This window comes from Danio rerio, chromosome 6 (assembly GCF_052040795.2).
Source record: "Danio rerio strain M-AB ecotype USA chromosome 6, GRCz13ab, whole genome shotgun sequence".
Taxonomy (NCBI): Eukaryota; Metazoa; Chordata; class Actinopteri; order Cypriniformes; family Danionidae; genus Danio; species Danio rerio.
In genome coordinates this window covers 10,878,842-10,897,500 of record NC_141026.1, presented here as the reverse complement: position 1 = coordinate 10,897,500, position 18,659 = coordinate 10,878,842, and the positions used below count along the sequence as shown (strand labels likewise).

General features: G+C 35.8%; 1 protein-coding gene and 2 long non-coding RNA genes across 16 annotated transcripts in view; 2 read left to right on the top strand and 1 right to left on the bottom strand.

Annotated features, from left to right (window-relative positions):
- The window catches only part of abi2b (abl interactor 2b), a 37,485-nt gene extending 19,188 nt beyond the window's left edge, over positions 1-18,297 (bottom strand). For 7 of the 14 annotated variants that reach the window (XR_015492889.1, XM_087256080.1, XM_087256081.1 and 4 more), the window contains exons 1-4: positions 18,088-18,297; positions 7,993-8,160; positions 6,078-6,254; positions 4,084-4,181 (exon numbers count right to left, since the gene is read on the bottom strand). Coding sequence is in view for 13 of the 14 variants with exons in the window: in XM_087256080.1 (XP_087112206.1) it covers positions 4,084-4,181; positions 6,078-6,254; positions 7,993-8,160; positions 18,088-18,204 (560 nt within the window). In the remaining variant the exon portion in view is untranslated. Of the gene's footprint in view, positions 1-4,083; positions 4,182-4,290; positions 4,309-6,077; positions 6,255-7,992; positions 8,161-18,087 lie in introns of all 14 variants that reach the window. The other 7 variants (XM_087256079.1, XM_087256084.1, XM_087256086.1 and 4 more) reach the window with 2 other exon arrangements.
- The window catches only part of LOC147843375 (uncharacterized), a 704,457-nt gene that overhangs the window by 523,963 nt on the left and 161,835 nt on the right, over positions 1-18,659 (top strand). The gene's annotated exons all lie outside the window — the stretch shown is intronic.
- Positions 391-4,398, top strand: LOC147843378 (uncharacterized). The gene is made up of 2 exons (XR_015493337.1): positions 391-2,420; positions 2,492-4,398. It is a non-coding gene; the product is annotated as an uncharacterized LOC147843378 (long non-coding RNA).

Here is an 18,659-nt window from a genome sequence, read left to right as displayed (position 1 = left end):
TGCGGTTTTGTCATTTTTACTCCAAGACAACCATTTATAATGTAAATCCATATGATGGAATTGTAATATAAGGCAAACACGATTCAGATCAAGCTAAAATGCTTAATAAAAGCCATTTTCTATTAGGTTTTAATGACCATTAGGGCCTTAAGTTGGATTTATACTTTGCCTGGTGCCACATCCTTAGCCTCCGCTGACTGTGCGTGCACCTCGCGAAACGGACGAAGCTTTTATACTCACCACATTCACCATTGTGATTTGCTTTAAAACGACAGGGGGCAGCCAAAAGAACCGACCGTAAAGATAGATGGATAAACAGACAAGTAGAAAGTTTACGTCACATCATTAATATCATTCAATATTTTTTAACTAATTTTCTTTATTTTTTTAATAAATTATTTTAATCATAGGGATTTTTAAAATCATTCAAGATTTTTTTTTTTAATCAAACTGATGCATCACTTGCTTTTGTTCATATGTCGGACAGTTAAACCTATTAAAGTTTATTAAAATATTAATGACAGCCGAACATTGGTTACTCTCCAAATATATTTTTTTATTATGGCAAGAATAAAAGCAACAAAAGTACACTCACTAAAATATACAGGTGTTTTTTTTTAGATTTAGCATGCTCCACAATTCACACATCACAGTCTGACTAGTTTCTGTCCTCTACTTATACTAAAAAGGCAATAATGGTCCAACATTCCTGACCATTATCACCTATAACAGTGGTTCCCAACCTTTTTTTCACTGCGGACCGGTCAACGGTTGTCAACGTTACAACGGACCGGTGTGTGTGTGTATATGTATACTGTTAACATATTAACACTAATACAACCGTATAGTCGAATTAAATGTATGCATTGGCATGTTACAGCCCTAATGAGTATGATTATGTAAAACTCCATATATATATATACATATTGCAATGATTTCGGGTACTTAGTTAGCGATGCATGCACACATACATGCAAAATCCTTAAATACTCTGCTGACTTGGACTGTATAATACCTGTTCTATAACTTTAAACTATCAACAACCACCAGTGAGCTTTATTCTATCTTTCTTCCCGCTCCGTGGTGGATTTTGGCATAGTCCATTTCACGTGAGATGGCGGTGGAGTGGAAGAAACCAAGTTGTGGGGGGAATATTTTCTACAGAAATAATTTATGATTTCTTATGTGGCCAGGTACCAATTGTTCCACGGACCTGTACGGCCGCGGCCTGGTGGTTGGGGACCACTGACCAATAAAGCCCAGAAAAAAAGCCCATCAATATTTTGTAAACCGATCATAAATTAAATATTCTTTTCCAACTACCAAAGAAATAATTTGTTCTTTAATTATAGTTTTGTAACTATAAATTGTTTTAAATACAAAATTGTAACATATACATCACTGCCATGGTCTCTTTTGGCTTTAACAACCTTATCCCTCAGGTTTTTCAAACCTTCCTCCTTTTTCCATGGCTGTTGCAATTTCTAGCCAAAAATAATTGATCATCTGGTTCTCTCAATGATTACAGATCATAAAGAAGTCTGTACAGTCGTACTGTTTCAGACAAAATCTCTTCAAAGTGTTTATAACTCAAATCGGTTTCGGTGCCGCGCATACCGTTTGCTCGAGTCTCAAAAATCATGCGCTCCGCCGGCCGAAATCATGTCGCGCGCACCCAAATCGAGCCTCCGCAAACTCTGCGATGAAGTCACATTTGCCGCATGCACTAAACCAAACAAGCGGACGCATCGAGTATAAACCCAGGTTTTACAGCAGCATGGATGCAGCATCACACACAAGCAAATGTTTTCCATTATGTGTGATATTCACAACTAGTCATGATTCATTTATTCTGTGAAAATGTGTAACATAACACAGCTTGGTCAGCTGGTCCAATTAGGCAACCTACTTCTTGTAAAATTAAATGGCTTTATTTATCATGTAAAATATGACAATTAATTGCCATTAGAAATTATTTTAATAATAAATAAACTACATTCCATTTAATTTGCATTACAGTGAGTTTTAGTAGTACCTCTCATATTTCTACAAACGTTTCAAATGGTCATTATTGATACGTGATTGCTCACACCGTTAGTAGATTGGTAATGGAATCCCACGGCAATGTTACTGTACAGACTGTAATGCATCAATGTGACATCAAAGAACTAGCAGTGATAAATGTGTTATATATATTTGTGTCGGCTGCATCTTAGCAAATAATCCACTCTGTGTAGGCACACTAAATGGACTACAGATGACTGCAAACAAATATGCAAGTTCTACATCTACATATAAAAATATAAAAGTCTAAATATATAGAAATATATCAATAGCCATTATTCATCATTAAAAAGAAAAACCAAAACTAGTTCTGTAGATTTACAAACAGCAAACAAACTGACAAAATTCGGACTGCTGTAAAACGCTGTCTGGTAAACGCTCTAAATCGATGATAATCGCCATTATACATTAGCTTGGGTTGATGTAGACCATAAACATATTTTCTGGCAAAAATATAATATTTCTGGAACAAGGTTTTGTCGGAAATGGACAAGATCTTAGGATACCATATACCAAAAGAAACTATGAAGACGTGGTAGTGATGCGTATAATATATTAAGTGTATATATGTTAAGTGAATATATTAAGTGTGGCAAGCAAAAAGATTATTACCAGATACTGGTATAAGCATGACATCCCCTCTATTGGTGATTGGATAAAAATTGTGAAGAAAATAAGCAATATGGAAGAATTAACATTTATTTTAAGACTTAAAAAGGACTTATTTCTAAAACATTGGAACAAATAGACGGATTACTGCAATGTTAACCGTTAAATGCACTGAATGTGGAACAATGTAAACCCTCCAATGTTGTCTCTATTTTTTATTGTTATTATTATTATTATTTCATGAAGAACACTGTAAAATTGCATATTCGGAGTGTAAAATGTTATGTTGTAAAACTTAAAAGTTCTCAATACAAATTAAGCAATAATAAATAATAAATCAGCTTTGGTTCAGAGGTTTGCCATATCTGTCATCTGTGATAGTATTGTAATTACTGAGATTATCAAGTATAGATCTCTGCATGTTTTTTGTTTTTGCTATTTATTAGATAGAGTACAATTACATCCCTGTTAAATAATAAACACTGTTGTCCAGTCAGACTTTAATGACAAAACAACAACCCACTTAAATCACTACAAGGGAAATTCTGATGGCAACAGCCCTGTTCATATTACAATGAACTCTTTTAATCAAGAAATGTTTGAGTCCTCATGATATGACCCCCCTTAAAGACGGTTCAGTTCTTTCAAATAAACAGACCGCACAAACTTCTATTAAAGACAAGATTTTGACCAACAGAAGCTAGCTACTTTTTTTCTGCAACCTCCAGTCCAAACAGCAGTCAGACCAAATATTACTAATAAACTACATCTCTAAACCAGCATGAAATTAAAAGGAGACCCATTATGCCTCTTTTTATAAGATGTAAAATAAATCACTGATGTCCCTGGAGTGTGTTTCAGCTTAAAATATCACACAAATAATGTTTCATAACTCTTCAAAACTGCCCCTTTCAGGTTTTGATCCCAGTTGTGCAGTTTTATTTACTGTCGCTTTAAATTCAAATGAGATTGTGCTCGCAGCCCTATTTTAAAAGGGGCGGAGCTACACATGCCTTCGTGTCAGCATAGTGGCAGATTCTAAAATAAGACTAATGTCCTATGCTAATGAGGGAGAGATCATCACTAATGGGCGGGGCTTTCCCCCTCTGATGAAACGTACAAAGGGAGAATGTCAAAGAGTTTCTGCAGTTTTTATTAAAAGTGTTTTTGTAAAAAGTAGAATTAATTAATTTTAAGCATTAGAAACTGCCAATTTTCACACATCTTTGCCACACAACTGTGTCCAAACCCCTTTATAAAATTGATTTTGGCATAATAGGTCCACTTTACATTTGGTTAACCATCTCAAAAATATCTTATTAGTGTTTCGTAACATAAAAATGTATCAATTTAATAAAATCAATATCAACAAGACGGGTATCTATTAATCGTCTAAACGCATTAACTTACCCAAGGGTTCCTTTGCCAGGTCCGGGAGGGCTTGGGGGTTTCTGGGTCGGGGCTGCTGTGTGTGGAGTTGTTCCCGCTTTCATATTCTGAGCATTCACCTGTGGGGCAAGAGTTAAACATCACTGATCTAAATCTGAATAAATGTAAATACACAGATGTTACACCACCACATACACAAAACACAACAACTAAAGCCTGAATCCTTACCTTAAACCTTAGTAACCACTACATTCACAAATGAAAGCATTAAATGTGAGGAGAGAAAACATACAAACCATTAGTGTGAAGAGTAAAAAAAATAAAAAATAAAAAAAACTCAAACACACACACACATACAAACAGCAGCTAGTTAAAGAGATATTTCACACAAAACAGAAAATTCTGTCATCATTTACTCTCCCTTGATTTAATCTAAACCCGTTTGTCTTTCTTTGTTCTGTTTAACAAAAAAAAAAGATATTTTGAAGAATGCTGTAACCGTTGACTTCCACAGTTTTGTTTTCCTACTATAGAAATCAGTTGCTGTTACAGGTTTTCAGTTTTTTTATTTATTTTTAATTTTTTTCCCAAATATCTTCATAAAATGTTCAACAGAATAAAAAAACAAAGACTTGGAACCACTTAAGGATGAGCAAACAGTGAGCATATTTAGATTTTTCGATGAACTATGTCATTAAACACAGCGGACCCTTTAATACAGATCCATATGTTCAAATTAAATTGGAGTGCACAGTATGCCGGAATCAGTGGGCCATAAAGAGGAATTACCAACCTACGTCACACAACGTCACACGGGCTCCTGGTTGCAAAAAAAAAAAAGCTTGGAATAGCAAACATGTCGTGTTGTACGGTAGGATGCCAAATTAGACTTTATTTTTACTGTACACCACACTGCTTTTAATGCCAACTGCAGATGTCTTTGGCTAAAAGGGAGCTGAATGAAGTGACGACCTAATTAAAAATGCTTGACTCTTCAGTTCTCATTTCATATCAGGTAAGTTCACGCTATGCTGAATTATACACATCACTCATTTTTGATTTCAGCAAAAAAACTTAAATATGGTGAACTAAACTGCGGACACTGAATGCTTGGAATGAAACGTAAAAGTGTAAGTTCGCATACCCTGCCATACAGATGCAGTTCGCTGTCAGAATGCAGTTGTTCTGCATGTTGATGATCACCCAGAGCTTTTATAGTTCCGTCTTCTTTCCTTGTCTTTGGTTAGGCAGAACCTCGTTTTTTAGCACTACATAGTTTTGAATCGGCTGATCATGGAACATTATTTCTTGCACATGACCACGCAAAACAAAACTGTTGGCATCCAAAGACTTAAAGGCCTTTAACTTCTCTCTTGTAAAAACACATGGAGCTTTAATGAGATAGATTTACATTCCGGGCTGGATGCTTGGACATGTCGTCTTATCCAATATTCATTGGGAGGGTGCTATCCAAATGGACCAGTCAGACAAACGCCGCTCACTTTAACATTAATTTTGCCAAAACCCTCTGCTTATCACTGGGTGACAAGCTGTTATAATACACTGAAAGCTTTATGTAAATAACATATATGTTATATTTATTACATATTATATTTCTATGACGACAACAAACTCTGTACTGCATCGGATGCCATTCCCTCCCGTTTTTTTCTGCAACCTCGCTGCATGCGCATCTTGAATGTTTAAAAACATGGTAATTCGTCTATAACTGCGCCTGAGCAATCAGATATATTCATCACATACTCAGGGCATTAACTAGTGTTATGAATTGGTATTTTAAAAATGTATTAGTAGATGTTATGATTAACGAATACTCTTACAAGTATTTTTCAATATTAGCTTAAGTTAGTAAATACATTAACTAATGAAACCTTATTGTAAAGTGTGACCCTAATAACTAATTCCACCCTAGTTAGTGCTCTTAACAAGACAAATGTGTATTTTCATGAATATAACAACATGAACTCACACATAGAGACTGGCTTGATGCCTACCTTTACGCCATGGCCTACGTCATCCAGCAGACTGTAGTCAATGGGCTTGCGGATGTAGCGCACAGGCCTCTCAGGATTGGCTGGCGCGATGATCTTGTGCGTGCGAGAAGTGTTCTTATTGGTGGTGAGGATGCCAATCTCTCGCCTGGCCACCTTCTCTTTATGGATGTCCACCGTCTACAGATGAACGAACGACAACATAAACTTAGAAACAAATCTGTAGTTTACAATCCTGCTTATATCACCAAGTGCAAAATCTCACACCCTTATAAAAATAAACAATATACATTACATTTAATTTAACAACATTTACTCTTGTTTGCATTACAAAAGTAGGACTGCATGATACTGTAAAAAACATTGCGAAATTTTAATTTTCTGCTATATGAATACAATTTAATCAGATTAAATAGCTCTATTTGGAAAGAATTCATAATTTTACGTTGACTGGGATGCTTTTGTAGGTGGCTGTATCTGTATAAAAGACACTAAACAAATTCCAAGCATTAATAAATACAAAAAGAATTTTTAAACATTTGCAACCACGCAAAGGCTGCGCTGGACCATACACGTGCACCTGACAGAAGTATAAATCAGCCTTAACAGTATTCAGATACATGCATTAAATACTCAAAATTTAAAATAACACTTTATAATCTTCACTGTGCAAATAATTATACAATTTATCCTTTTCTTTATTTATAGCTACAAATATTATAATTTTTTGCCTAAATCAGGGTTTCTACAGGTTTCATCAAGTCAAATTTGAGACTTTCTTTTATTTTTAGATTTATTTTTGGGCATTTTGCCTTTATTTGGACAGCACAGCGGGTTGACAGGAAGTGAAGTGGGAGAGAGGGAGAGGGGGGTAGGGTCAGGAAAGGTCCACGAGGAAAGCTGCCGAACCACATGTCAGTGCACTAACCACTGGGTTATCACGCTGACTTTAAGACCTTTTTAAGACCATAATGAATGAAATTTCAGACTTACACAAGGCTAAATGTTACAGATTTTTTTAAATGGTCAAGATAAAACCTTAAAAAAGCATCTCAAACAAATGTTATTGTAAAGAAGATAATTAAACCATATAAATAAGCAAATAGAGTTAATAAATAAACGTTTCTTAAAACTTTTACTGAAATATATTGTTAGTGAATAGATGGGTGTAGGCCCAATTGGGTATAACTTTACATGAACAGGAAAAATCAATATTTGACACAATATTTGAGTGGATTTAAGACTTTAAGTTCTAAAATTTGGTTTTTAAAATTTAAGACATTTTAAGACCCCGCAGATACCCTGCTAAATGGCTTAAACTTGCGTGAAATGCTTGGGTTACAGTCTTTAAAAACACATGCAAATTAAAACTTTCAGTCTAAGGTTAAAAAAAACTTACTAATGCTAAATAGACATTGCAGGTCCTGACAACTGTGAAGTCACATTGTGAAATTGTTGATCAAACGCAGCCCTATTTTAAAGTAAGTACTCAAAAATGCACTCATTCATATATGATTGTCTTTTTTCTCATTTTATTTAAAACATCTGTGCAAATGTTTGATTAAGAACGAAGAAATATATAATAAATACTCATTTAATATAAAACAATTATAGGACCAACATCCCATTGGTGAAAATGTATCACCATATATAATGTATTTTGAAGCGTCATAAAATAAACAACAGAGTATAATATGAAACAACAGACTTTAATTCATCGATCCCATATAATATACAGTAGTCAACATTTGAAGTGGAGCAAAAAAAAAGTTGTTCAAAATTGTCCCAAGACAAAAATGAGTGCTGTTCAATAGTTTTAGGACAACTCTGATGAACCACTTTAAATGTTGACTACTGCATAGTGTCATATTGCATAACACAAGTGCAAAATACCCACAAAAATTCCAGAGAAAAGTACCTGCGAGATGTGGTTGATGGATGACTCCATGCGGCGTAGCTGGGACGCCTGTATATCCAGCATCTGGAGCACATTGTTGGCAAGAGTGTTGATCAGATACGCAACACTGGCCAAAGACTGAGTGGTGTAGCTTTTGGTCTCTTCTAGAGCTCTGTGCTTATCTGGAGACTAGACAGAGAGAAAAGGAGGATGAAGAGAGTGAAAGTTCATCTTAGCACAGAAGGATGGATAGACGTGGAACAGAAGATGATATTGCCTCATGGCCTAATTTCAACGCTCTCATTTTTAACCCCAGTTGAAGGTTTTGCAGCATGCATCAACATTGATGGTATGATGTTGTCACTCATTTTACAGAATCAAGATACAACAAAAGTGCGTGCATTCACTTTATCATTTAGACTTTTAACGATACAGTTAAATTCAGGATTTTTGAGTCTTATACAGTACTGTGCAAAAGTCTTAGTTATATTTGTTGTTTTAGTGAGGGTATAAATGACATTATATATTACTTCTCATTCTTTTTATTAAAAGTTAACGAGAAAATACAGCTTTTAGTTGGATTTTTTTTGGGTCTAAGTGGGTCTAAGTTTTAGACATGAAAGAAAGAGTTAGAGAAAGTTTCTGTCTTTGATCTACATTTCTGCCTTAGCTGTTGTCAATACTGCCTGAACTGATTGTGAATGCTAAAAAGTACAGGTTTTAATTCATCATGTACCTTCTACTAGAAAGCATCTAATTTGTAAGGTTTAACAAAGACAGTCATAAAATGGCCTCCACAGTGTCCAGACCTGATTATTATATACAGTATGTACAGTATAGGCAATATTATAGGCAGTATGAGATTCACCTGAAGAGAAAAAGAAAGATAAAACACACTAAATCTAACTAAACTCTAAGAACTCTTAGAAATGATGAAAGATGCTTGATATTAGGGGTGTAATGGATCATGGTTGATTCGTGATTCATACAGATCACAACGCACTGTTCGGAACACACATAGCCTGCGGATTAATAATTTTTGTTACTGGTAGATTAATTCTAAATCCAAAATGATCACAGAGAGAGAGAGATCGCCTCTCGCTTCATTCAAATCACATATTTGAAAGAATTTAGGCTTTTCTGTCAAATTTATTGATGTCAGAAGAAGTTGTGGGTGGGTTATTCAGGATGTTATGGGTTTCAACAGGTGTTTTCTGTTACTACTTGTTAAGCCTGCATCAAAGCATTCAGTGTAAGCTGCACGATTAATCATTAAAAGATCAGGATTTCAACACCCACGCAACAAACTACAAATGATGGTGATTTTCATGTTTATTAATTCTTTGAATCACTGCATTCAAATCTGAAAACCCAAAAATCAAGAAAGAGATCAAGTCTTTAGTCTTGAGTTACTGTATGAAGTTATAGCCGAATAACACAGAAGTACTGGGACAGCATTTGATAGTTTATATAAAACCACTGATGTTTATGGTAAAGATTAAAATCATCGCCATGTGCATTTAACTTGATGCTCAAAAATTAAAGTTGTAGGCAGCAATTACATTAACCAATAGGTAGTGACAACCAACCATGAAAAAAATGACATCTAGCATTAAAACAGTTTTATGAGTGAATCACTTAATCATTTATTAAAAATGAGACTAAAAATAAATATGGGTTGCACAAATTATTATGCTACATTTTTACAGTTAGTGTTATCAGCAACAGTAATCGTAACAGTGAATTCAGTACTAAATATTTTAATTCAGCTGATTATTTCTTAATTTTTTTTTCATAAAACAGATTGGTTCTGTTTGTTAAAACATGATTTGCAGTACTATTTTTTGTAATAAATGGAAAGCAAATTACATTTGTCTTCTCCCCTTTTTGTCTGATCCGAAAAATTGTCTGATCCATGGAAAATCATAATGTGACCCGAACCGTTAGATTTGTGATCAGTTACACCACTACTTGATTTTATATAGCACAGAATTTCAGAAAAGACTCAAGCTATAACTAACTTGGTTGCCATTGCTAAGACTTTTGCACAGTACCGTATTTCTATCACATATACAAGCATTTGACCATTTTTGTCAATATCCCACCCCCTTGTACCAACACAATAACACCCTCAAAACATAGTTATCGATAATAAACAAGAAAATACAGAAGTTAGGGGTGTAAACGTACAGAACACTATTTCAAAGTCAATTTTGGGATGATTTCAATACAGCTGGAGGCAAACACACCCCTAATAAAAAAAAACCTTTATATTTCTTGTTTATTAAACTGTGATTTGCAGTAAACAATCTAATTCTGCCTTAAGTTTCTTATATTTATTAGACAGGAGATGTGGCAGAAAATTGACAGAAATATTATTCACGCATCAGCTGAAACAGCATAGGCTAAAAATGGATTTTGGGATTTAGAAATCAATACCAGTTTGTTAAAATAAAAATATACTACAAATAGGAAGTTCTCTACATAGATACAACAGTTAAAAATTGGTATGGTTTTTCCATACAAATACATATACCCAATCAAGATACTATTTTAAAAGTTCTGACAAGAGAGATGTGAAAGGTCGACACACTAGAGCCAAAAGCTAGAATTCAGTTCCATTCTTGCAAAGTCAATGTAAAGCTTTTTTTTTTTTTATCTTTGCAAAAACACCATGTTTTGTCTTCCATCAAGTCACTAAAGACTGACACTTAGTTGATACAAATGGTCAAGTGCACAGACTTGAGATTTGGCTACTGGAACAAGCCCACATACCCACACAATATTGCACAACCCTTCAAGATTAATTTCCCATATAAGAACGAATAGACTTTGCAGTGACCAATCAGAGAAGCACTACTGTGAAAATATAATGCTTCGGGTCACTGCCTTATTGGCTGCCTAAGCCATCAGTCATTCCCTGTCGGGGTAACTATGGTGATGCCATCAAGTATAGGGGGTGGACCACTGATGAATGGTACAGTGAGTGAGGATAACGGGGGAGGAGGGTTATCTGAGAGAAATACACCCGTTTGCATGTTAGTCACCCAATACTATACACAATGTATATCTCTACACATTCGAGCTCCTTTAAAAAGCCACTTTAAAACTATACTGATTATGAAATGCACTGTACAAATTGCAAATAATCTATAAAAACCAAAAGAAGACATTCTGCAGAGTGTTTGAGATGCTCTTTTGCAGATGTTGAGATACACCATAATTGTATCTAATATGACTCGTGCACAGTAATTCGAATCTTCGATATTCATACGACAGTAAAGAAAGGTCTCATAACACATGCATCCAGCAATTGTGCCAATATGATAACGCCATTACTGTCATGAAATGCAGAAGACTTACTGACATCCATGTTTATACAACAGTTCTGTCTGTTTTTTAATCTGATTGGCTTATAGCAGTGCGATTTTTCTGCAAATAACAACACTCTTCCAGCCTTTTAACCCTTCACCCTTGTGTATTACTCCACCCACATATGGCGACAAGCAGAGACACTCTACAGTTTGACAAATTTTGCTGCTGTTGGACATCATAATGTACTTTTGAGGCTTTTTAGTCGAGACTTGAGAATGTCGTTGTTTAAATTGTAACTATGCAGTTTATTTACAAGGATAGTGCCTATTTTAAAATATTTAATAATAATTAATAACTTTTAAAAGACAGCGCATCAACGGCCATTAGCCTGACTTTGAGCAAAGACGGTTGACAATGTTCATCCACAAGATGGCGACAGAAACCACATAATAAGCCCAAATAAAAAAAAATGCATAATATCTAACTACAGCTGATCAAATCATTATTACACAGGTACATTACTTTCTAAGTCGATCTCTCTTCAGTATGTTGTAGTATTTATACTAGAGCTGCACAATTAATCGAAAAAAGATCGCGATCTCGATTCTACCTCCTAGACCAGGGGTCACCAAACTTGTTTTCTGGAGGGCCGGTGTCCTGCCGATTTTAGCTCCAACCCTAATCAAACACACCTGAACAAGCTAATCAAGGTCTTACTAGGTATACTTGAAACATCCAGGCAGGTGTGTTAAGGCAAGTTGGAGGTAAACACTGAAGCGACACCGGCCCTCCAGGACCGAGATTGGTGACCCCTGCCCTAGACGATCTTAATCCAGCATTTCTACGATTCTGTCAATCGTATTTTCAAGTTCAGAAGAGAAGAAAAGGCGGCTGCACGAGTCTTTTCATTGTTTCACACACGTTGCTCAGTGACATGGACACCTCCAAACGATGTTGAATGAGTCACATACTGTATTTATAAGGTATAATGCACCTAAAAATGTAATTTTTGTCATCATATAATGATGTTTTCGCGGCCTGGAAATCACAAGTGTCGTGAGCTGCTGACCGTGAGCTGTAATCACAGAGAAGGAGGGATCGCGCCCAACTTAACGATAGATGCGCGTGTGCTTACTTTAGTGAACAGAACCTGCATATGCTGTAACAGGTAATACAGTTGTAAATAATATTCAGTTTGTGGCACAGAGTGATCGTTTGGGAGCGGCGTGCGAAGTATGAACAAGCACTTAACAGTCAAAATGAAACTGAAAGTGTGCACTTAATTTAAATGATCAAATCGCATTTTAGAGTTATGATTACAAGCATTTGATATGTGTCTTCTTTCATAGCCAACAGAGTTGGGCAAGAAAATAAATGTTTACAGTGTCAGTATACCTACTCTAGCTTATATATTGTTGAATATAATCTGATAATGACAAATAATAAAATGGTCTAGAAATGTTGTCAACGACAGAATGCAATCTCAAACATAATAATTAAACATCAGAATTATTATAAGTAGAATAGATTTATTTAGAGAAACCAGTAGACCTACACATAAAATTATTATTGATGTTTTGCCATATGTTTGTTTTTACCATACCTTTATTTTACATCTACAGAATCGTGAGAAAATCATAATCTTTATTTTAAGCCAAAAAAAAAAAAAAAATTTTTTTAAAATCGCGATTTTCATTTTAGCCAGAATCATGCAGCTCTAATTTATACCATACTGTATTTATACCATAGTAATATTGTGATCTCCCGATTGCAACAAAAATAATGGTAAATCTTTGTAGATTGATGGCATTTCATGTCGTTTAGCCTTATTATCTTAAAATGTCAGCAAGACCACCTGTTTTGTCCTCACTTTAGAAATTATGCTAGAGAATCAGACAGAAAATTGAGACTCTCCGTGTTGGATTTTCTTTTTTATATACATTATTATGCCCTCAAAGTTATATAAACACAATAGCACACGAGTAGCAGTGCGATGTGGCTGTATATCGTCACTGGTGGGACACCAGCGCCACACACCAGTGCCGATATACAGCCACATTGCACTGCTACTCATGTGATATTGCCTATATATATGCATGTACATATATGCACTAGGGCTGCAGGACACTGAAAAAAATTTTACGCTGGGAATTTTTTTTTTTCTCTGCAAAATAGATTGCGGTATTAATACAATTTCACCAGATGACTATTTGCAAAGTCATTACTTTAGATTTATAACAAACAAACTACAGTCATAAACACAATGGAGCACATATTAAAGTGAATAAACAGTGCTTTATGGTTTTCTGGAGACTAAAGGCTGAGATATACTTCTGCGTCAAGCGCATGCATATGCTACGGCGCAGCCTACGACGCATAGCCCTCGACGTGGCCGTCGTGCACCTTTCAAAAATCTGAATAAAAGTCGCAACGACAGGTAGCACAAGCTCTGTGATTGGTCAACTTGGTAGCGCTGATGAGTGTGGGCGGGAGAGAGAGCCGTGTGAGCCCGATGTAGCGAGGGTTTACAAGTGTCAGATGGAGACTGTTGTTTTGTGTTTACCTTATGATTAAAGTTGTTGCACGTTCGCTGATTCCAGCCTCAAAATGAGCGAGTTTGAGCCACTTTTAGTTCAAGGAAGCGTTTAGAAAAAACAAAACACCAGCGAAGAAACTCGACAGAAAGGAACATAAACACCTACTGCCAGCTAGTGTTTCGGACGCGTTATTGCAGAGCAACAGAAACAATGCACAGAAGAACTAATGCACGGCAACTAGCAAGGCATGTACCATGGGTCATGCCGATCACTCAATGCAGAAGTATAAACCAGACTTAGCAGTGTTCAGGTACAGAAATTCATTTATTCATTTTCTTTTCAGCTTAGTCCCTTTTTTAATCTGGAGTCGCCACAGTGGAACGAACCACCAACTTATCCAGCATATGTTTTACACAGCGGATGCCTTTCAAGCTGCAACCCACCAATGGGAAACATCTATACACACTCATTCACACGCATACACTATGGACAATTCAGCTTACCCAATTCCCCTATAGCGCATGTCTTTGGACTTTGGAGCTATCGGAGGAAACCCACGCGAACACAGGGAAAACATGCAAACTCCACAGTCCACACAGAAATGCCAACTGACCCAGCCGAGGCTCGAACCAGTGACCTTCCTGCTGTGAGGCAATCATGCTACCCACTGCGCCATCGTGACAGGAAAATAAATTAAATAATCAAATGTATAGTCTGCATAGTCTTCATAATATAAATAATTAAATAAAACTAATCTTTATTAAATGTTTTATGCACAACTACAATGCTTTAAACTCTATAAAAATACTCACATAGTCATCATGGGCCTTAAAAACACATGCAGAAGATAAACTTTCACTCTGTTATGGTCAAATTCTGCAGTATCTCCACCAATCTCATGTTTTGTCCTGTGGTTTGTGGTGATATATAATCCAAACTCAACACTGCATAGGTTGACTATTGCGAATGCAATCATAACATATCGAATCGCGATAAAAAAATGTATGTTCACAGTGATAAGCTATAGCCTTTTTAACTCTATATTGATATGAGAGCCAATCACACAGCAGAAATGTGCAACAATGGGAAACTAAAAGTGTGCTGATATTAGAGATAACGAATTTTTGGTTTCCCAAAAATTTATCAGCCGAAAATATGTTGTTTAACGGACCATCTAATTTTTATGGTATCAGTCATTATCAGTAGGGGTACTCTTTTAAATCTTGAAGCATTAACAACTTGTATTAAAATATATATCAGTATCTTTCAATGTGGAAAATAATTATTTTTGCCATATCGCCCAGCCCTAAGAGAAACTTTCTGAAATACTGGGTTACTCTCTAAACTAAAACCAGACCACATGCAAGCAGGTCTCATATCAAGCCAAGCTACATGCTGTCATGGAAAGAAATCTAAGCTCGGTCACATGCAGCTATTTATGGTATTTCTGAACCTGCTGTGCCAAAGCTACGAAGTGAGAAATAAAATTATTTCTCACAACCTACAGACTTTCTTTACAAATGACACAATGAAATGCCTTCAGAGAGCTTCACTGTGTGCTCTGTGTGATTCCCAGAGGCCTAATTCAGGTACAATATATACCGAAACCTCCCTGGTCAAAATCACAAAGCTGTTTAACATCTTGAGAACTGTCAGTTTTGACCCTAAGGTTTTAGCGCATTAACAGGCCAGTAAAAGCTCGACCCTTTACTGCGAGTATGCAATATTTATCAGGAACACATCACGACTCAAAAGTACTGGAATCAGCATTCGCAGAGAACAAACTCATATCCAGTGACATCCAGCCACTGATCTGCTCCGGCCCATGTGACACGCTCTGTATTTTTGGAGCAATAAATGTCAGACTTTGATTTCTGATGCTCTATTTCTGAGGGATGACAAATACTAAACAGAGAAGTGCAGATCCTCACACACCCACTTCTGTGGATCCCCCAGGAACGCTGAAAATAACACGAATTTAGTCACTCATTTTCTTTCCAGAAGCCTTTATTGGTTTCCAGATGAATCATCAAACCTCGTGCTAGCAGGGTAAATTAAATGCATACAATAAGCATGGGCTGGTATATGATTCTGATGGTAGGATAGTCTTGGATTAAAACACCACGGTTTCACGGTATTGTGACTACCGCTCTAAAATATAGTCTTTTTAAATGTCTGGGTAAAAACAAAACAAAAAAAGTGTGTCCCCTTCGAAAAACATTTAATATATTTTGGAGCAGTAAGCATGTCAGGCTGAATAATTCAAATAAATCATTGACTTCTGCTGTCTTCATTTATTTCAAAGACAGTTTTTTGTCCTAAAAAACAAACAAAAAAAAAAACTTAAATGAAAAAAAAAAAAATCGTACACATACCTTACACTATATATATATATAAAACAAAACGTCATTTTATGGTTTCTTCCTGACAGCTGGGGTACCAGAAAAAAAAAGCGTAAAATAACGGCCGTTAAATTATAAAAATTTCATTAAATTAAAATTTCTAGTAAATTTTTGTAATTCAACCTGTTATTTTACAGTAAATTTCTGTAATTTAACAGCGGTTATTTTACTTTTTTTTCCCGCACCCCAGCTGCTTGAAATAAACTTTAAAATTACAGATTTTTTTTACAGTATAGGAACGGTATTACAGAAAAGTTTTGCCGGTTTTAAAACCGTGGCATTTCAAAATTGCAGTATCCCTTAAAAACGGTTATCGTCTCATGCCTAATATACAATAGTTCTTAGAACTACAGTTTAACTAACGTAGACTAACCATGTTAAGTACACTTTTCGCCATTCAGCAAACTCAAACGACCACTCCTCCATCATTGAAAGCCAGATCATTCTCTGAGTGAATAGCTACTGCCCAATCCAAATTTTGATTGATGTCTTTTGGACCAGTAGTTTTTGAGAAAAGACTGCCTATGCATGTGTACAGAAGATGAGGTATTAATGATGCTCCATTTAGATTAAAATAGTGTTCCGTACAGGGCGCATAACTTCATTTCACCGGCAAAAATGGACATTGTTTTAAGTCTTATTAAAAACCAACGTCAGAATATACTATTATTGTTTAACTTGAAATTAATGTTAAATTTAAAAACTTTTTTTATAAATTATATAATTTTCTCTGAAACACATGGTAGGTGGGAAATAAAAATTACACAGATTTATAGCTTGTTGATGACCCGTAAGTATTTATTCAGAGACTGGCGTTAAAAGGTCTTTAATTATTTAATTTGTCTATCACAGTTATTTAATTTGTCTATCACAGCATGACTATATAGACCAGTGGTCACCAAACTTGTTCCTGGAGGGCCGGTGTCCAGCAGATTTTAGCTACAACCCTAATCAAACACACTTGAACAAGCTAATCAAGGTCTTACTAACTAGGTATACTTGAATCATCCAGGCAGGTGTGGGTGTGTTGAGGCAAGTTGGAGCTAAACCCTGCAGGGACACAGGTCCTCCAGGACCGAGATTGGTGACCCCTTATATAAACCAACATATATTACAAACTAGTTATTGTAACAATGCAGCCGAAACTGTATGCATGTATAAAAAGATATCGGAGTAGAAGTAAACTGCATCGATTAATCGCGATAGTAACGTAACCTTACCAAAAAATATCCTCCTAACATAACATCATCCACACATCTCTATCGACCATGTACAACCCTAAACAACACTCTATTAATAAAAAGGGGGTAAAACCACAAATTTAAGAAACATTTGAAATAAAAACAGCACATTTATTAAGTTAAAAACACTGCACATAAGCTTTCAGCATTTAGCAGCGAAGCTAACTTCAAAAACACATAAATGTTTTCATAGAGATTTACTCATAAATATACCGCTTTAAATAATATAACTGTTAACCATTAATAATCACAAAAGTGCAGTAGGGGTTCGTTTGTATTAAACGTAAGTTAAAGGTAAAATAAATAAACCGTTTTTGTGTGATACATTTGAGGTTTACACATTGGTTTCGCTTCGATTAGCGCGTTAGCTTATTAGCTCAGCGTTTGAGGCCCCATTTCTGTACAAAAACAGTGAACATGGCTCTCAAACGCCCAAAAAATGTGTTAGATGATGCTTTCGAACATTATAAACCATAATGATTTAAATGCGGCAACGACATGTGTTGAATTTAGTCCATTTCGTTTTACCGTAACTCGAAAACACAAGCTGTCGGATCATTCATCTCTCTTGTCATTTTTTGCGCGTATCTCGAATATTTGTACGGCGTTTAATGTTGTCACCTGTATGTAGTTGCTCTCGCAGTACTCGGCGACTCTCTCTAGGTTGGCGTAGCTGTCCAGCAAAGCTCCTCGACCAGCAGGAATCTCCTCTTCCAGCAGCATCTGCAGCTCCGCCATCTTCACATTTTACTGATGCATGCAGGAGGAAAACACCACCATCACACTCCCTCTCCCTCACTGATGCATGCAGGAGGAAAACACCACCACACTAACCCTCTCTCTCTCTCTCTCTCTCTTTTACACACACTCAAAAATATTTCCTCCTCCCCTATACGTTTCGTTCTATTCCTCTCACTGTCCCCCCTGTGTCATTTTGTGGATAGTTATGATGCTCCAACATGAAAATGGTTTAGGCCAAATCATCTGGCCACAATATTTACAGATAAATGAGCAGATAGATTGATAAATAGATGGACAAAATGACTTACAGACATATAAATGGACAGACAAACACAATAGATATATAGAAAAATCCACTGAAATGGACCATTAGATGGATGGATAACATTAGGCAAGATAAATAGACAGGAAGATAGATAGATAGATAGATAGATAGATAGATAGATAGATAG